Source organism: Melospiza georgiana, chromosome 1, assembly GCF_028018845.1.
Source record: "Melospiza georgiana isolate bMelGeo1 chromosome 1, bMelGeo1.pri, whole genome shotgun sequence".
In the NCBI taxonomy this organism is placed as follows: Eukaryota; Metazoa; Chordata; class Aves; order Passeriformes; family Passerellidae; genus Melospiza; species Melospiza georgiana.
In genome coordinates this window covers 132,049,058-132,070,796 of record NC_080430.1, presented here as the reverse complement: position 1 = coordinate 132,070,796, position 21,739 = coordinate 132,049,058, and the positions used below count along the sequence as shown (strand labels likewise).

Below are 21,739 nucleotides of genomic sequence, written 5' to 3'. Positions count from 1 at the left end.
AACCCAGGGAAATATTCTGCCTACAGTAACAGATGGCTTTTTATTTTTTTGTTGCTATTCCAGAATCTTTAAGTCACCCAAAATGCATCTACTTAAACATGATACTGCAGTTATTATGCAAAGCATGATCTACATGTTCACTGTTTAATATTTAACAATCTGGATACCATTCCTGTTTGGAAATAATTCTACTAGAGACAGAAATCATTACCCTAGCATTACTATAATAAACAGATTTGCCTTTTTACATTTTATTGTCATTTAACAAAAAGTAAATGACTCATTTAAAATGAAATAACATATTCAATTAGTGCAAATGAAGTTTAGCAACTCATTCTGACTAATGTAAATTCAGAGGTTATCATCAATTAGGTTCATGTAAATCCTTTGATAATATCACGTCGCACTCTAACACACATTACTAAGGGGCAGAAGGATTTACAGGGTAATTTTAAATCTTAATGAGATCTAAAATGTCATGATACAGTAAAAATATAAGCAGCAGGTTATTTCACAACATGTACACAATGCACATCCATCACAAGCTAAGGTTTATCTGAGTATCCCCACATAACAAAAATGTTGAGCTCTTCTTGCTCAGAATTAAAAGTTCACCTTTTCTTGGTGAAAACTAATTTCTGTTATAAATGTTATACAACATAAAATCTTCAACTGAGAAAGACAATTAAAAAATTTCAGCAAGCTGCTTTAACAACACCCTGCAGTTATACTATTCATTAAATACACAGCTCTCTCCAGCATGTACCTATTTCATGGGAAACATTCCCCGTGGAAAGAACAAAGCTATCATCACAGCAACATGGTCACAGTAATACAAAATATCTACGAAAAATAGCTGTTCTTAAAAGGACCGGCCAGTGAGATGGGTGAAACAAGCACATAATTTGCTGTCATTCTGATCCAAACTGCCAACTTCTGAGCTAAAACTAAAAGTCAACAGTTAAGCTTACTTATGAAAAAGCTGCTTATACCCTGCATCATTAACACTCCTAGGAATATCATATCCACACACTACAGAGATTTACTGCCTTTTTACTTATTCAATGAGATAATGCCACTATTCCTCACAATGAGTACTATGTTGTTGATTACACTTCCTGGCATCAAGGTTTGCCGTGCATAAAGCATCACTTAACCCCAAGTAAAACTGACAGAATTAAGATTTAAAATACTGCTTTAATTATGCCACCTGCCACATGTCTTTTAAAAAGAATTAAAATGTGTAAGAGAACTGCCTATAGATTGGTAAAATTCATTGAAAGCAAAATTCCACAATGATCCTCAGTGTGAGATACACATTAACAATTTAATATAAAAGCTGAAGTTTGAATAAACATTAGTTTAGGTTTTTTGAAAGAGCTGTATATCAAATCAGAGCTTCAACAGCTGCACTTCAAAGGCTGAAGTAGAACTAGCAAAACAAAACATTACAAGTACTTCCCCAGAAATACATTTCCCTAATATTCACTGATATCAAAGGTCCATACTTTTAGGTTTGAGAATTTATCATGAGACAGTAGAATAACAGAAAACAAATATTAAAACCAGCAATTCTATACAAATTCCTAGTCAAAGAAAATAAAATAATCAAAAGTGCTTGAACTTGAATGTTTATGTTTGGTCGTTGTTTCTTTTTAAAAAGCAAGAAGAAATGTAGTAGAAAAAATCCAAACAGCCCTTTTGCCTGAAAAACAGCACTTTAAGTCCAGAGCAAATATAACAGTATAAATTTAGAATAATGTAATATTCAAGGTGAGTATACAGTAACTGAATTCAGTCTAGTTAAAGTTATTTGCAATATACCTGATTCAATGCAATGTTTCTCAAAGGTCTGCAGTGACAATTTTTTCTTAACAATTCCTGAAACATGACATCAGTAACCAGCACAGACTGATCACAGAACTGAAAGCCCTCAGGACCAAAAGTCAGAGATAGACCCTAAATTCCCATATGGCATCAGTGAAAAAGAATTAAGACCAGTTTTTAAATTTCAAAACATATGTACTTCAGTAGGGGAAAAAACCAAACCATAAATACCTACTTACAGAACAAATAATGCTGCTAAAATTTACTTTTTTTCACAGGTCAGATTGATTACCAAGCATGTTATTTTCTTGGAAGACTCGTCTAGTTATATTTGTGCTGGCAAGTAGTTTTTAAAACATTTACATCAGGGCAGAAAACTATGCTCACACCAAGCCTTTCAAACCAGCGCTAGCACTAAGTTCATTTGCCTTATTTTATATATTTGTTTATCCACATTATGAGAACAGTTTCCCATGTCATTTATTTACATTATCTAAAAACATCAGCAAGTATGTAAGATTAACTGGTCTATGCACATTACATGTATTTGTACATTTCAACAAATAAAATAACTGTTTTTTCAGACAGTACGATAGACTAAGAACAGGCTAAAACATCACTATCACCTAAAGCAAATATACAATTTGGCCACAGGAATTAGTTCCCAGTTCTTAATGTGTCAACTTAAAATATACAGAAATAAGCAAACTAATTAGTTACAGGGATTTATCAAGTTGATTTTCACTTCCTCTTCCCTTCTCTTTCCCACCTCAATGCATTTCTTTTTCCTACTTCATGCTTTAACAGACATATACATGAATAAATTTGTAGGGCTTTCCATCCCATACACTTAAATATTTCTTCTCAGCATGTCTCTTCCTTCAGAGAGAACCATTCTAGGATTCTCAAGTCTGTACTTGCCAGTCTACCACCACTGGGAAGGTTTGCATATAAAACTCAGCAGTTCAGTTTCTGAAGATCAGAACTGCTTGGGTTTTGTTCTAGGACAAATTCCTACTTCAAGAAGCCAACTTCATTGCACAAGCAATGTCAACAAATTCCACATGATTATCCACGTATGAGTTATCAATGAGTAGGTACTAACAGATTTATCATCTTAGCATTTACAAAAAGAATAATTTTTGCCTGCATTTCTTCACAAGTAATGGAAAAGACAGAATGAATTTAAAATTGTTCTAAAGGCAGCTTTATTGCCACTATATTAACCCCACTGAAACAATGGCCAGTTATTTTCCAGTGAATAGTGCAACTATTTTGTTAGTCAATCATCAGGATGATAATTGCTGCATTTGATAGGAAAAAAAAAATAAAACAAACCTAAAAAAACTCTACCCAAACCAAAATCCAACTAAATCAAAACTCTCCAGCAGCAACAGCTTGTACTATGCTATTTAACTGGCTTTACCTCAGTAGTTTAAATTTAAGAGTCAGCTTTAAGTAGAAATGCAGTAAGTGAAAACTGGAAAGAAAATTCCCCACCTACAGCTGTTACCTAAAATTAAACACAACATTTCTCTTGAAATCTCAAGTGTGCTTTAAAAAGGCACCATGTGATCATATTTAGCTACTGCACAGTAGTTATGAACATTTCATCCACAACAGATAAACAAAGACTTCATTGAAAACATGTTAAAAAATAAGCCAAGGTGAAAAACAGGTATAATTACTTACATAATTATATATTTCATTTTAAGTGCAACCTATAACTTAGGAACATTTTCTTTTTGATACTGTTATAATTTGCAACATAGGCAAAATGAAATAAACTACAAATATTTTGGAGGGTAAAAACTCCAACCTAAAATAGATGAAGTTGTGTTAGGTAGAATAATTCTATGTAAAGAGATGTTTGCTATTGGAATGGTACCAAGAAGATGACTTGTGCAAAACAGTAGGTGGTCTTAAACCTCTCCAAGGGGATTGATTAAATGACTCCAATCCAGTTTAAAATGCTTATCATTTTACTGAGATAGCCAGCAAAAATGACAACAATATTCCATGTCTGTAGCAATTCTAGTTTTTCTTAACAGTACTGGATCAAATTTTAAAGTTGTTATATCACATGAATTTTAAGGAACCAAAACCATTTTTTAAAAAAGTAATTACAAAGTAATATAATGTCACACACCATTCCTCATTTAAAAAGTTCTGTGTTAATCAGGTGTACTTATTTCAACAACCAGAATGAGGCACAAAGATTAGATATCTGGACAGTATTTTTGAAATTTTATTTGTATTAATATAGTTATAGAAAGGGATTAACTATTTTTGGCACACATAAAATAACTGCATGCAAGAGAAAGTACTTACAAAATCAAAGTCTCCATCTTGAGGGACTTTCCAGTTATCAGGGAAAACGTTTTTGGATATGTGGTAAGGTTCATGCATGTTCTGATTACAGTTTTCAGGGCTTTTATTCTTGGAATCTTGTTTATCAAAGTAGTCCATGAAAGAAGGTCTTTGAACTTGTGGTGAAGTAGCATTTCCTTGGTTAAAAGAAAACAGAAAAAAAAGGTAAAAAACTATTCAAAGATTAAAGTATTAATGCACTACAAACTAAACTTCACTAATTAATTTTCCTGGGGTTTGCAGAAACTAATACAGTCATTTGTATGTGATGCAAGCCTGTTTGTCCCCTGAGGATCTCTGGCATAAAAGCTCATAGTCGAAGTATGATATTTTTGTAGCAAGATACAATGTGGAGAAATGTTCAAGACATATCAGTGTTGCACACACAAATAACAGGAGAAGTTACTTCATGCAGTATTAATTTGTTGTTATAGAGACAATAACACGAGGTGCTAAGCATCCCTCTGGGTGCTGAATGCCCCTAACTTCAAGGCCTGGTCCATAGGCACTTGTAGGAAAGGACCAGAGTTTCACTAAAGGTGGGATTTAATAATTACTTAGAAAAAGAACTTGCAAAATACAGCTATACAAATTGTGTCCAGATGCTGCTTAATTTAATTCATTACCAATTAATATTCCCAGAAAACAGGATCACCCTCTACAGATGGTTGCAAAGCACCCTGTCTCCATATCCTGGGGGATTTTTTGTCATCATCAAACAGCTGCAAAAGTTTTATGAAGCAGACAGGGATCAGCATGAACTCCTGCTCTTTTATCCTTTTCACAAAACTAAAGGTAAAAAAAAATAATTTCAGCCCTAAGTTATTGAAATTTGTTTTCATTTGTAGGATTTCAAAGCAAATTCATTACTAAATACCATAATAAATAAACATTAACTGTCACCTCAGAGACCATATTCTGCATAGCATTGATACATTAAATGTGTCATGTCACTTCCTGGAAGTGTAACACATTTGACATGAAGATATATAAAATACATTTCCACAAATGAAATATGAAACAGGACAAATAATTAAGATTGGGGAGTGGGGGGGACCTACCACCAAATCAGACAAAACTATACATTTAAATTACAAGCATAACAAATTAATAGTAATTTTTATTTTATATATTTATTTTTACAAGTGAAAAGGAAAACTGAAATTATGTTTTGAGCATGTGTTTTACATGATTACTAGGACTTGCTAATTATTAACTTCCTTATCTGGCTTTACACTTGTTTTTATTCATTCACTAAGTGGGTTTTTCCCCCTCTTCCACTATTTATTTCGTCATCTCTTTCCATTTCCTCTGTCTAAAGATTTTCTAATTCATTCTAATTTTGCTGCATGGCTAACAGCAGCCTGTTTTTTCATTAATGTTAAATTTTTGTACTACATCAGAATCATCAAGGCCAGAAGAGACATTCAAGATCATCTAGTCCAACCACTGACCTAGAAACACCATAATCACCACAACCATACCCCAAGTGCCACATCCAGACACTTCCTGGCACTGCCAGGCATTCCAGAGATGTTGCCCCCACCACCTCCCTGGGCAGCCCATTCCAATGCTTACTAGCTTTTTCTGTAAAAAAAATAAATTCAAATATCTAATCTGAATCTCCCCTGGCACATTTTCTAAGGCCATTTTCTCTCACCCTTTTGCTTGAGACATTGCACAAGAGACCAACCCCCAGCTGGCTACAACCTCCTGTCAGGTCATTGTGGAGAGCAATAAGGTCACCCCTGAGTCTCCTTTTCTCCAGGCTAAACAACCCCAGCTCCTCACAGGACTTGTGCTCCAGACCCTTCACCAGCTCCACTGCCCCTCTCTGGACACACTCCAACACCACAATGTCCTTCTTCAAATCAGGGACACAAAACTGACCACAGGATTCAAGGTGTGGCCTCCCCAGGGCTCAGCAGAGGGAAACAATCACTGCCCTGGACCTGCTGGCCACACTATTCTTGACAGAAGCCAAGACTGCATGTTGATTTATTGCTTCTTTTCTTTCTGCTGCTCTGAAAGTTTTCTGTTCTAGTAAGACTTCTTCTGGCATTTTTTAATGTGTGCTTCTACTCTCATGCTCTAAGCTTTAGTGAATTTGACTTTAGCTGCTTTCCTTCAACTCCAAAATGATTCCTTCAGTCAATCTGTTATTTCCATACACACCTTCTTTTCCTCACATTTTTAGCTGATTTTTCTCTCAGTTTTTGCCACATTTTTTCACGTATTTTTTTCCTAATCCCAGATCTCTATTCACCATATTTTAATTAGTAGCAACTAACAATTCAGTGAACTAAACTCCAGGTTAAATTTAACTGACCAGACAACAGACACCTCTTCTCTAGAATCTCCCAAGTTTGCCCCCACTAAACTCAAGATCACTTGAAGGACATTCCTCTGAGGACTGAGGAAGGGATAAGAAGTAAACAGCAGGGATGCCAAATAACTACAGGAAAGAGCACTAAAGAGCAAAAGCCATAGTCATAGAATGGGTTAAGTTGGAAAGGACCTTTAAAAACCATCTCATTCCAACTCCCTTTCCATGGGCAGGGATGCTTTCCACTGGATCAAGCTTCTCAAAGTCCCATCTAATCTGGCCTCAAACACTTCCAGGGATGGGGCAACCACAGCTTCTCTGGGCAACTTGTTCCAACATTTTAACACCCTTGTAGGAGATAATTTCCTCCCAATACCCACTCTAAACCTGCTCTCTTTTAGTTTAAAGCCATTATGCCTTGTCCTGTCACTACAGGACATTGTCAGAAGCCCCCTCCAGCTCTCCTGTAGGCTCCCTGTTAAGTTCTGCAAGGTCCTACAAAGTCTCCCTGGGAACTCATGCAGAGAATGAGTCTTCTCCAGGCTGAACAGCCCCAGCTGTCTCAGCCAGTTTTCTTATCAGAGGTGCTCCACCCCTCTGATCATTTTCATGGTCCTCCCCTGGATTTGCTCCAACAGCTCCATGTCCTTCTTGTTTTGGGGGTCCTAGGGCTGAACACAGTATTACAGGAAGAGTCTCATGAGAGCTGAGTAGAGCAGGAGAAAAATGGAAGCATCTAAATTTAAAAAACCACACATTTAGAAAACAGATCCAAGAGAAGATAGTAGCATGAAGGAAGTAGAATTAAAAACAGAAATACAATGCACTTTCTTAGTACAAACTGTTCATTACTTAGTGATTACTGCCCAAAACCCCTGAAACTGTTTGTACCAAAAAAGATAGGACACCACATTGCTGGCCTTTCACAACCAATTTTTTCTTGTGTTGAGATGGCTGTACTTAAGTTTCATCCCTGAGACATAGTTATAAACAAAAAGATTGCCAGTGTCTCTGTGCAAAACTCCAAGTACCAAAATGTTTGCCCATTACAGGTAAGGAAATCTCCATTCTCTCACATATAAGGCAATACTAAAGATTTTCCAAGCATTACTCAGAATTTTTAAAACTATTCTGCTTGTAATTTTTAAAACTATTATAAATAATCTTCCTTATACATGAAATTGAAGACTACCTACACACAGAAAACAAACCAGCCCCTCTGAATTCCTTGCTACCAAATGCATATTATGGAAATTGGGTCAACAGGATTGAAATTACTCCAAGGTAAGCAAAGAACATTTATTTTTTTTACTTTGAGAGTGTCTTTTATTTGTTTTGCTAAGTGAGAATTTAGACCTCACTTCTGATTTTAACTGAGCATACAGTCAGTTAGCCCAATTAAAACAGCAAGAGCTACTTACCTTCACTGCAAATACAAAAACTCACACAGAAAACCAGAAATGTGACTGCAAAATGATGAGACCAGCGGTATTTCAATCTTTTTTTTTGTTTCTTCCTCTAATGTAAAAAATCCTGAAGAATTTATTTAGAAATTAATTTTTAAGGTTTTGTTTTATTTTTATAAATAAATAAATGGAAAAAAAGACACTATTCCAATCTCTAGCTAACCTAACAGGTTCAGTTAGCATTTCATAGGAATGGGTAGACATCTACCAGTTTAAAGGCCATGTGAAAGCTGCTATCTCTTTTGTATTTACATTAGAAAACACTCAGGATCCTTATGTCAGAGCAAACTGATAAAGGTTGCATCTTTTTTTTTTCCCAAAATAAGATCATTTTGGTCTGAAATTACTTTTTTAAACTTTCATGAATCACTGAGTTATCTTCTGTTATCTTTTCAAGCATCTTTCAAAAACCAAGAAAACTGGAAGTATAATATGTAAAGATTACCTTAAGGACAATTAATTCACTCATCTATTCAGTAAGTTACATTTGCCACAAAAAATCTGCAGCACAGTCACTATCACTTCACACTTGCACTGAAAGCTTATTGTGTAATAGCCTGTTCCATTCTAGAAAGATCTGGATTTTTCATTCTTCTAAATATTTGCTTTTCAATAAGCAATGATCATGTTTAAAAATGTTTTCCACCATTTCAATATTTAAGAATATCTGTCTTCTACCATCCCTACAACTTGCCTACTGCAAAGACAGCTTGGGGGAAAAGGCCATAACAAAACAACAGTCAGAAACTGCTAGAAAGCCATAAAACACAGAGAGCATCACTGGTGCTGAAAACACTCTACCTCAGCAATAACTCTGATAGGAACACAGCCAATAGGGATGTCCCCAAATAGTTATGTAAGCAAGTTTCTTCCAAAAAGTATCCTGAATAAAATGAATGAGGTAACAACACAACACCAACTCTATGACACTGTTTCAAAAACATATCACAAATAAAACAAATAATTCTCAACACACATTTCAAAATAAAGACGAATGCACACTCCATTCTAATACATGTTTTGGTAAAATTCCACCAATGTGTCATCTACCATGAAAAATTATTTTGCAGTGAAGCATTTCCAACAGAAAAGTACTATATTAACATCAAATTGATTTCAAACCTGTTTAAAAGTTCTGCTGTTAGTTAACAAGGAAGGTCAGCAGAGGAGGGTGACCATCTCCTACAGAAAGGAGATTCCCACTACAATTTCCTGGGAGGGCACAGGTGCTGGTATTTTGTTTGTTTGGCATTTTGGAGCGGAGGGTTTGCAATGTCCAGTAGAAAATATATAAGCCTTTCTCTCACTCTGTGACTACCAGGACACTGGACCTCTTCTGCAGCTGCATATCTATGGAGGAAAGCTTTCCTCCTTTTGCCAAAAGCCACGAGCTTGCACAGCCTTCTACATTCTGTGGATATCCATCTACCACTCAACTAAGGAACGTTTTCAGCTGCTTGGTGAAGTTAGGGATCTGGCTCTCCTGTCTGAAGTGCTTCTGTGAACATCCTGCCATTATCTTTTATTCCCTCAAAATACACTGCTCAGTCACTATTGAGTCAGAAGCTGTAAAGCAATCAGCTTTTCAGCCTTCTTTAGACCTGTACATACCTATGTGCTCTCACCCCTGCTGCAGAGGCTACCAGAGCTTATACATCATCATACTCTACTCAAGTTTAGAATTCCATACATTCCTACCACTACTCTCTCCCCTCACAAGGTGCCCTGTAACACAGTGGCAGTAATTCTGGGAAATGGGAGGCAGAAGCCTAGAATGTCAATTTGACCTCAAGTCTCCAGGCAAACGCATCTAACGTGAAAAGCTGCACAGCCACCTCCTTCAGCCATATTTTAAGCAGGAATTGTGGCTGTATTTTATGAGTGGGAAAGTTCTGCTGCTAACACTCACCTGTTAAGCAACCACCTCAAAGAATTAGAGGTCAGGCTACTGGGAAGCACAAGGAAGCAGCAGTAGAAACTCTATCAGTTACTTAGGCCAGAGCAGCTGGGATTCTACCACAGGACAGATCCAAGAAATGTCTGACTTCTGAGAGCTGTGTAACAAAGTAGTTACTGAGTTCACAGGTTTTGTATCCCAGTGACTTATACACCCAAGCCTTCATTCACAATTGGGCTTCATCCAGTCTTTTGTCTGTTGTATGACACACCTATTTACCAGAAGTAGTTGTAACTGGCATCTAAATGGAAAATCCACATAATTTTCAACTAGTTGAAGCTTTCAGAGACTTTTTGAAGGACAATGAACCCAAGTTACAATTTTTAATGAGGAAAAGTTTCTAGCACAAAACATTTCTTTGCTACTTGAGAATAAGACTTGTAAAACTGGTTTAATAGTTTTGCGGTTTTTTTACCCTCATTCCCTGGAAAAAAGAAAAAATATTCAATGATAATAATATTATAATAATGGAATATTCTGAGTTGGACAGGACTCATCGGGATCATGGACTCCAACTCCTGGCCCTGAATAGGACACCCCAAGAATCACACCATGTGCTTGAGAGCATTGCTCAAACACTTTCTATCAATCCATTCCAGCCAAATTACACTTTATTTCTGGTTTTAGCAAAGCAAAGAAAATCCACATTAAACTAGCATTCTGCAACAGCTCTCAAAAGCAGAATTGACAACAACATTATTTAAAAAGAAAAAATCCCCATTTAAAAAATATACTACTACTAGTGACTTTATTACCAGTCACAGAAAATGGCTTGAGAACCAATACAGACCTGTAAACATCTATCACCTCTATACATATACACCTATATATGGCACCAAGCAAACCATCTTACTGGGGGCACAGTAAACATGCCTGACTGAAAATACATCTGTGAAGTGTAAATACCTAGGCTACAGCAACACTGAAATCAGCTCACAATTGAGTTTCCTTATGAAATTCCTACCAAAATTAGGACCTAAGTTGTTATAAAACACATTTCACCAGCTTTTGCTTGTCAGCTGAAACACCAGCTGAAGTAAGAGTTTTGAAGCACCAGTCCAGAGCTATCCAAGCATACACCTCATATCACAGAGGAGACTGACTTACAATACCAAATAATCCCTTACCCTGGATGCTGAAATCACTAAAAAATAATGAATAAATCAACTCATGAATTCTTCTATCCCCATGTAGGTTCTACAGCATGGTGCATGTCCCGCTGTAATCAAAAATACCATTATGTATAATAAGACAGGAAAGTAAGTGCTGGAACCAAATCTGGTGCCTGACAGCTGAATGATTAAACCATCACTTGCCTCAGGCTATCTCCAGTTTGCCAACTTTGCTGGAGTTATTGGAGTTATGCTGCTCAAAACAGTCATCTGTTGGGGGGGGAAGAACAGGGAAGGAAATCTGCTGTCCCAAAGATTATATTCTTATATTTGATTAGCAGGAAGAATGTATTTAAGAATTACACTGACTAAACCAAAAAGGTACATGTCTTACAGGGCAAAAAACCAAAACCTGATTACTTTTCTACATTCTAGCTGTCAAATGCCACCTCATGACTTCCCTGTCCTTGTCTTTTAATACATTCATTATCAACCACAAACTATCTCTAAGTTTCACCAAAGACTGAAGCAACAGTTAGAAATACACAATAAACCCAAACTGCACCAAGAGACAACTTCTTTTCCAGCCCAATGCAGATAGCCAATAAAAATTCAACAGGGCAAAAAAGAGAAGCAGGGGCACGTGAGTGAAAAAGAGAAAAGAGAAGGACCAGGTATTGTTGGTGCACCAGAAAGCCCTAACACTAAGCCTTGCTGAAAAACCACAAGGGGAATGTGAGGAAGCTGCTCTGAACACTAGCCTCTCCACTGACATATGAAAAGGCTTCTACACAAAAAACAAGTAAAACCCAGGCAACCGAACAAAAGAGGTAATATTTCCATCATTCTCACTCTCTCCTCTACTCCACATTAAACCTCCTAAAGTAAAGTTCCAACCAACTCTCCTATGTTCTTCATTTTCTTTCCTCTTTCCAGGTACATACCACAGAGTCTGTGTTCAGAGCATGCACAGGCATACCAAGCAAGACAGGATAAATGTTGTTTATTACAAGACTGTATAACGTATGTTGGGGCAGAAAGGACAGGCCTCTTTTTGTTCCAAATCCCAATTTTATCTGGGCACAATTCCCTATTTGTGAAAAAAATATGGTTTTAGTTATTTTCTGTCATGGCTCCCAGAGGCCTCTAAGCATGGGTACTTATAAATAAAAACATATTATTGTTTCTTATTTTGTCCTTGAGCAGGGAAACAAAAGGCAGAAGGAAACAAAACATGAAACTAAACACAACAGCAATTAAATAAGAAGTTTGTCATAAATATTTTGTGTCTCTAGGAAGGAAATGAAATCTCTCTTCCCTAGTTCACGAAGTTTATTTCTCCAACCTTCTTGCTTGCAATGTTATTCAGCAGTATCAAAGAGCATTTTTAAGATACTAATTTTATTATAACCAAAACATCCAGAAAGTGCCTACTTTGTCTCTAAAGGTATACTGGAAAAAGCAACTAATCTCCAAAATCTCCTGTCTTTATCGAGTATAAAGAAACACAAAATCTGTGTCTGCCTTTCAGGGACATAAAGGATTTTTATGTCCCTTCCTGGTGACGTTTCTTTAGGAAACTTGCTATTGCTTCTATTTCAGCCAATAGCACAACAATCAAAGAACCAGAGGACCAGCTACAGTGGACATAATTTATATTCATTTTTAGCTGAGAGATGTGGAGGTCCCATTCTTGAATTATTTCTAGTTTTTAATGTAAAAAATGCAAATAATGCATGCCTAATGCAAAATACAAGAAATTTCAGCAAGTAAGTGCTGAAATCAAACCTGTGGCCTGATAGCTGAATGATTAAACCATCACTTGTCATGAAGCAAAATACCTCCAGTTTGCTGCATTTGCTCTGCTGTACTTACAGGGCTCAATACAGTCATCTACGGGACAGGATGGAGGGGAAGGAGAATAATCTCAAGATTATTCTTGTTTGAGAAGAAAGAAGAATGGGATTAAGACATATACTGATCAAATGTGAAGATGTAGAAACTACAGATTGCAATTGGAATCAATTAAAAATTGACAATAACAGTACATTTTAAAAGCAATGTCCCCAGCAGACAAATAAAACACAGATTAAGAGATTGCAATGCAAACCCAATGCCACTCTTCTGATCTGTTGGGCCTAGCAACAGGAATTGCCTCTCAGCATATATAAAAACTGCATGGATAGTGTGGTGCAATTTGGTAAACTACTTCCACAGAACTTACTTATAAAGACTGATTTGTCAAGCTGCATAGAAACTGCACTAAACCTAATTCATAATACTTCCACCCTAAAAATTAGTTCTAATTTTTTTCATACTATCTTTCCCCATTTTTTTTATCACACAGCTGAGAACTCTAAAGGAAAAACAAAATAAAATCCAAAATAAACCACAAAAAAGCCAAACAAGCAACATCTACAAAACTCCTTTTTCCTTCCAACTTCCTGTACAAAGTTTCTGCTTTGCACTTCCAAATAATCTTGAGCAAATTACATCAGGTATCTACATGCAAACACAAATGCAACTTTGTACTTGCTATGAAACACTAGTTATTTATTTGGCACTGAATTCCACTCTTGAAATACTAGCTCTCTGTATTACACACACACACAACTTCCCACAGCCCCCTCTCCCTGCAACTGCCTGGACTTAAACATTACATTGTGCCTCATGGAATCAGGCAGCTACAGCCTGAGTTAGAGTCATCTACTGATGCTGCCTAATCATGCAAATAATTCTATTAAAATTCATGGACCTCAATCTGCAGTAGTCTTCAGCCAAACAATGAGCATATCAGCCAGTAAGTATGTAAATTAACTATTTTAAAAATGTGTATTTATAGATATTTCATTATAAGTTATATTTTTATACATAAAACATTCACAATTCTTTTTCTCGTTACGTACTCCCTCACATGCTGCCAAAATCAATTAGAACTTTTTAGTTAGTTTCAATAATCTTTTGATCATTGCCTTAAATCAATCATTGTTGAATTACATTCCAAAAAATGTCCAAATAATTATTTGCTTAAAAAATACAGATCTGCTAAGTGATCATGAGTTACAAAACGATTTTGCAGCAAAATATATAACTGATTGCTGACCCCAAAGAGAGTCATGATGCATTCCCAGGACCACTGACATTGAAACAGCAGCCTCTCACATAATCACACCAGTTTAGTTCCAAGAAACTGGTCCAGCTGTACGTGGGACAGGAGACAGAGACAAGCAGTAGAATTCACAGAAGGACAATTTGAGAGTCCTCTAGAGAAACTCAGCAAAGCACCAAAACCAGGCTTCTGCTTTGAATCTCCCACTATAGTCAACTTTTTCTCTACAAATTACAGACTGCTTAGAGACACAAAAACCCCTCTTCCCCTGTTTTAACCACAGAACTTCACACTTTAAAGCCTTTCATGATACAACACTGTCATGCAGCATGAGAAAACACATTATTAGAAGAAAGCAAATTAACAACATACGTTTCATGGTCCCATCTTCCTCTTCATCATCATCACTGTTGATTACCATGGTCCCCAAGTCTGATTCCAACATGGTGCTGTTGTGCTCAATCATTGTCTGAGCGCCCTCACTCATTGTGCTGGTGGCTCTCATGGTACCAGCACTCTCTGAATTGGTCTTCACCATGGTGTGAGAGTCCAGCTCATCTTCATCCTATGGGGAAACATTTGCCAGGACACAGCAGATCATTAAAACAAAGGTAAGATGCAATCACTTATTGATTAGTATTTTATCTTTTTGTGACCTAGTTGTACTGCTGGACTCCAGGCTTAAACTTTAAAAGAAATCACAAAATAAAAAATCTTTCATATAAAGAAAAACAAAAACTCCTCTCTCTCACAGATGCATAGCAGGGTAAGTACAACCCACACATTCACGTTGCATTAGCATTCAGGTTTGAGTTATCTTTGTGATTTTCATGACCCACTTTATCTCTCTGGGTTCCACAAATCACTGACACAATTTACAGAAAGAGATTTTGCTGTTTTGCAAGGGACTGTCACAAAGGGTGCTGACCAACCTTAACTTAAGATCATGCCCAGCATCTGACATTACATACAGAGCCCAGATGATAGGCTCATGTTCAATTTAGCTATTAAACAATCCCCAACAGAATTTTAAAGTCCTCCTCAGAAACAAAAAATCAACTTGACTTACTTCAAGTCTTTACTTCCATTTTAAAATCTTTGTTACAAATGTGAGTAAATAACTTGTTAATACCACACAGAAAAATAGCCCTTGAACACATACTTACCTAAGCGTGGGGGAGATGATCAAGGAGATAGACAGTAACATTTTGAATTGTTAACAGTAATGGGCCAGGAATTTTGAAACAGAGCACTAATGGCAATCCAGTTAACGAAATATGGAATTCATATAGAATATCAATATTTGAAAACACTAATGGGAAATCCCACTGGTTTCCAAAATCTGATTTAGATTATATACACATCACAGCATTTCAGGAGTAATGTGATGGACTGTGACTACACCCATTTTCTATTTGAATAAAATCTATTACTCAAGGTAAAAAAAAATATTCTCATTTGTTGATTAAATGTAAGCAAAAAATACTCATCACAATGAAGTTACTCTATGTCAAATTGTTGTATTTTAAATACAAATGTTACTTTCATGAGTTCTATAGCCATATATGCATCCATTTCCTCTACTGTGTCAAAATTTCATTAGAGTTCCTTGATAAATGAATTTAATTCCTGATAAGCAAAATATTTTAGTTACATAGCTTGGAAGACTATTACATAACCCTTGATTTTTATTTTTTTTTATTTACCCCTTACAAATAACATGGTGTTGCTACATACAATCACAGAATGCTTTAGTTTGGAAAAGACCCCTAAAATCATCAATCTGTTAATCTGGCACTGCCAAGTCCACCACTAAATCATGACCCTAAATGCCGCATCTACAAGACTTCTAAATACATTCAGGCAAATATGTAACATTAAAACAAGCCTTCAGCCACTAAGAAATTTCCCCTTTGTCCTAAATCTTTGCATTGCTTTATAGATTTTAAATGTTAAACTATAAAGTGACTTATAAGTACAGGAGATGGGGAGAAGAGAGGCAGAATGCCAGAAAAAGTAAAGCCCCGACTCAAACCCCTGCAAGGTCTGGCACTTTGTGTTTCTCACTGAACTCACTCCCTGGCATGGCAGGCAATTTGCCTCTCGCACAGACACACGAGCTGCATGCCCTGAGTGCCTGTTTCACTAAGGGCTGGTCTAGGTAGATATAGAAAATTGAGTGCAGTAATACCAGCTCCTGAAAATTATTCTATTGCATCTCAAGTAAGAGATACAATACCAGATTTAATTTTGATAGTCCGGCTAACAGCATACCACAATGAAGCCAGGATACAGACTAAACAGATTTAAATACAAGTTCCGAATATCAAAAGAATAATTATTTTCCAGATGATAATTTACAAAAATTCTTGAGGAGTTCATTTGCATTCTTTCCGAGTTTTTGGGTTTTTTTTAGTTGCATTCTATTTAGTACCCTACCCTTAAAAAAACTGTGATATTCCCAAAGATACAGACAGCTTAGAGCTACAGCACTAGGCAACTGTAACAGTGAAAAAATGAGAATATTTTGGTACTGCTCCTCCTGGTGGCAGCTTCAATTTTCTTTACTATCTACCACTAAATGTTACTGTTAACCCCAGTATTTTCTATGAATTGCATTTTCCCACTTCTAAATAGGGTACTCAGAAAAAAAAGTAGTTTTGCATCACATTTTAGAAGTGCCAGAACAGTTAACCTACAAGTGTTTCTTTCCGTACTGCAATACAACATAAAGCTGACTCACAACATACTGGTGTTTTACCTACTAATCACTACAAATGTGGCATCTCACACATAAAAATCTCTGAGTTTAAGGCACAGGTACATCTGATTGACAGACCAGGCTGACTAATATTAATATCAATATCAATATGCACTTGCAGTGCATATGGCCTTAAACTTACCTAAGCTGAAATAAGAAATTAAACAAACACTTTCCTGGAGCTCAAAACTTTAATTGTACAATTAATGGGAAAAGGTGATGGCTAACAATATCAACAAGTATGAAATGGAGTCCTAAATTACCATTTTGATAACTTCTGCTTAATTGAAAAAGTATCTTTTATTTCTTCAGTCAAATCAGCTACCTGGACTTGGCCCAAAGAACAGCATTTCATTTTCCAGGCTGAGTACCAAAAGCCTTTGTCTTAGCACTGTCTCTCAGCAAAGAGAAGGGTTATCTTTTAGCCCCTAGGAGACTAAGGATCACAAAAGCTCACCTTAGTACTAGAGGAACAGCTGCCATAAAAAGGGAAGTACACAACAATTTTGATGAATGGTGTTTTCCTTATATCAGGAATGATGTACTGAGACAGAACAATGTCAAACTTCTCATGGCCTGTGCACAGCCCAGAATATTTAATTTTGGAGCTAACACAGATTGCTTTCAGAACTGTCACTCCAGTATTTCTCATAAATATGAGATTCAGCTAACATGGCAGTAGACTACACTGGTTCTGAGAAGGTAACTTAATAAAAACATGCAGTGGGTATCCAAGTTATGGATGTGCACATTTACATGAGAGATGAAAATGATTGTTTCATACAAATTCTGATTCGTGCTTTACAGTACATAAATATTGGCATAGAACTTGTGATCTCTTGTTAAAAAAGGTAAACACACCGATTAAATAAAAACAAACACAATCTCAATTTTAAGCAGGAAAAAAAAGAGAAGTATTAAAGCTGAAGTGTCCTGTTCTCATATTGTTTATGAAAACAGATACAAGAATCAAACAATAAAAACAACTAACTCTGGAGTTAAACTGTCTGCTGCTGTCCTGTGTACAAGTAATAAGCAACCAAACTGGTATTTGGAAGAGGTATCAGTTACACCACTGTACAGCGACAGAAGGTGAGGCACAAGCAAGAACTCTAAAATCTCTTTAAATGCTACAGAAATAACGACAGACTACAGAAACTCTGAATAACATCATAATGTAAAGTACAAGTAAAGTACCAGCAATAACCTGCAACCCTATAAGACTAACCCTCCAGATGTCCTTATTTACCAGAATGATGTTATTAATAAAATCAACCCTTAGAGCATAAAAACGCAATCACAGACGTTTGATTATCAGGATAGAAAATTCAAAAATACTTCAGCAGAGACCACACCAAGACTTCATTACATACTTGTAAAATAAAAGATCTCATCACACAAGAACTTTTCTCAGAGAAGTAGGCCCTGCAGACCGTACCAGAGTCTACATCAGTACAGAAGTGAATGAGCCGAGGTGATAAAGATTAAAGGATTTTTCTGTTTCCTTTTAAACATCAGGAGGGATGAAGACTGATAAAAAACTAAACAAGAGAAGCAAATACAGCAGCAGTTACTTTAAAGATCTCTCTACCTATGGTTTGGCATGTTAAAAGAACACTAGAGGGCAGCAAAGACGGCCAACTCGGCTGCAACGTATTAAAGGAAGATTTATTTACATGCTGGCAAAATTAAGTATCCTGTAAAATCATTTCATTTACTATTAACACCTCATCATCACCTTTGAAAAATACAGCTGTAGTCACAGCTATCTTTTTTTAAAGCACTGCAGTAGCTATATAAACACACAATTTAGTTTGGTCAAGCAGAAGGATTTCGTAAAAGCTCCTAATGTAAAGCCAAACTTCAACCTGAGTATATGATTAATACGGAGCACACAAAGCTTAGACCCATCAGTGAAACAGGTAAAAAACTTAACTTTCAGCACACAGTCAAATCCTATCACATTCAACAGACATCTGTCACAAAACAGCACTTAAGCACATTTTCTACCTACAGGTAATGAAGCCTTGCTGCATGCTTGTACCTCCCCAGGTTTATTCCTCCTATAACCAGTTTCTGGCTCCATACTGCTGTAGGTTTTAACAATATGCTGCTTTTCTAACTTCAGGACACCTAAAGGATTGCAATCAAATCTAATTAACACATATGTCAAGTGTTCTTTGGCATAAAAAAAAAAAGTCAGGGAAAGAGAAAGTTTTAACACTTTCATACAAAATTACATGTATATATATATATATATATATATATATATATATATATATAGTACAACACATACATGCAAACACATGAAAGAAGCATGAAAGCAAATATAAAAACCTTCAGAAAAGTACAGCAGAGTGTATCAGATTTAAAATACAAAATAACTCATATGATTCACTAGTTCCTTTACAACACCATAAATATTGTAAAAATATAAAGGAATAATTACAGCAATTATTTCTTAGAGTCTCAAAATACAGATGCCAACTTTTCATAATTGATACAGGATTAACCAAATAATCCTTTGTATGAATGAATAAATAATTCTAAATATAGGAACAATTGATTATTTGACAGTTGGCTTTGGTGTTGATAGTTGTCAACCATCAAGTGCCCAAGAAAAAAAAAAGGGATCACTGAAGTAGTAATTCCTTGATTTAATACTCTAAAAAATTTCAACATTTCTCACATCATAGCAACATTAAATTGTAAAAGAAAACATAGAGAGAGCTGCTTGTTAGCTCACTCCTTTAAAGGTCCACACAAACAAATATTTAGACATGTTTTCTGTAAGCTGCCAGGCAATGAGTTACTTTACATTCCCATAATATAGCTGCCCAGCCCCAGCATCCACTTCACATCACACTTACAAAAATGCACAAGAAGAGATTGGTCATGCCTCATAACGCCTAAACTAACATTTAAACTTTGATATTGGGATTAACCTTCTGTAGAACACAACACTTGCGATTTTTGCTTAATTAAAAAAAGCTGTACAACTACCTCAGCACCTATCAAAACATGTCAGTTTGTCACAAGGCATTCTCATCACATGAGCAGCTCTCATAACAGGCATAAAATCAATTCTGAGCATGCTATTTATAATGATACTATATCTCCCAGGAAGGATACAGACATGAAGACTGTATTCAACCTGGACATTTATTTAGAGGTCTATAATACAAAGTTTTTAACAGTAAAAAATATTTACAGTATTTACATTTACAACTTCTCACGCTAGAAAATGTTCACAGACTGTGGTGAAAAGGAAAAATTTTTCGGGGGGATGTAACTCTTCCTCACCTGAAGGACAATTGAATTGATCCTGAAAATTAAGTACATAATTGTGAAAACTTTGCATCTGATTATTTCTCCAGATCCACACAATCCATTCTACTTCCAGTTATGTAAGTCACTTATAACTTGAGTGCCCATTACTATACAATTAGTGACTTTAAGAAGGTATTAAAGCACAAAAACGTATTCAAATGTAACTGTTAGGGTTAAACAGGTTTCCTAACATAAGAAACTTCTTGATGGGTCTCAAATCATGTACTAGGGAGCAACAAGCTGAACTCATCACAATTTACATAGAAAATACCTGGGGGGTTAGATCAATAAATTCAAACCCCTGACACGTTAACTGAAACCATTCTTTTTCAATAGTATATGGACTCAATTCACTGCCTATGAGAGAACTTTAACCTCAATAGACTCCACTTAACACTAACACCAATATTTGCTCTTGCTTTTAGATGTTGTTAAATATATATTTCTCAAAGTTCGAATCTGTTTCTACAGGGAGGCTTTTACAGTAGTATTATTGGGGAAAAAAATCCATTTTTGATGTGTTATTTTTCAAAATTGAAGCGCCAGGGGGCCATTACTTTGCAACTGAACAGTGACTCCAATTCTAGACACAATCTAAAACCATTTACACATATTAAAATATGAAGAAATACATGCATTACTTACTGCCACTACCACTACATAAGGTAACACAGGGACTGTCGTTAGCTCTTTCTAGCATCGTTGCCATCACTGCAGACTTACCAAGACCTGAATTTTCATCTGAACTATAGGATCATGTAGTCGTGTAAACCACACACAAGTGGCCCTGTATTTCTTATGGGATTCTGTGAAACTGATGTATAAGGAAATGTACAAGGGTTATTTATGTTTATCCCTGAATGCTGGACTGCTGACTTCATCCGCTACCAAACTGTATACCAATTACACCAAACTGGCACTCATATTATCTGCTTTCCCTTTCCAAAAAGAAAATAATAAACACTCAGAAGTGCAGAAAAAATTGGTTTATTCTTTTTCTGGCAGTTCCACAAACAAGTTCCAGATTAAATGAAAGACATATTATTGTCAAATTATTATTCACTTCAAATTATTTTGAAGTGAAGCATAGGGTTGGGGAATTGATTGTTTCTTTCTCAAAAATGACAAACACAAATATTGTAATGCTTTCATTTTATTCTTTCAGATTTTTATCCTGGTTTCCTCTAATAACTTGTGGGTCCACTGATTAACCTCTACCTAGTAAGCTTACAAAACGAAAATCAGAATACCACTTACTGCAGGCTTCACTTACACCTAACATGTTGTACAGGACATGCACTCAAGAAACACCTTACAGAGAATGTGTTTAATTGAAAAGAAAATGGTAACAGTTTCAACGAATCACAGAATGTTTGGGATTGGAAAGGACATTAAAGACCATCTAGTACCAACTGCCCTACCACGGGCAGGGACACCTTCACCTAGATCAGACTGCTCCCATCAAACCTGACCTACAGCAC

The 21,739-nt window shown here is 36.0% G+C and overlaps 1 protein-coding gene across 1 annotated transcript in view; it reads right to left on the bottom strand.

The window, feature by feature from the left end:
- Positions 1-21,739, bottom strand: part of STK3 (serine/threonine kinase 3) — a 127,603-nt gene that overhangs the window by 42,596 nt on the left and 63,268 nt on the right. The window contains exons 9-10 of the mRNA XM_058040779.1: positions 14,540-14,732; positions 4,159-4,334 (exon numbers count right to left, since the gene is read on the bottom strand). Coding sequence (XP_057896762.1) covers positions 4,159-4,334; positions 14,540-14,732 — 369 coding nt within the window. The remainder of the gene's footprint in view (positions 1-4,158; positions 4,335-14,539; positions 14,733-21,739) is intronic.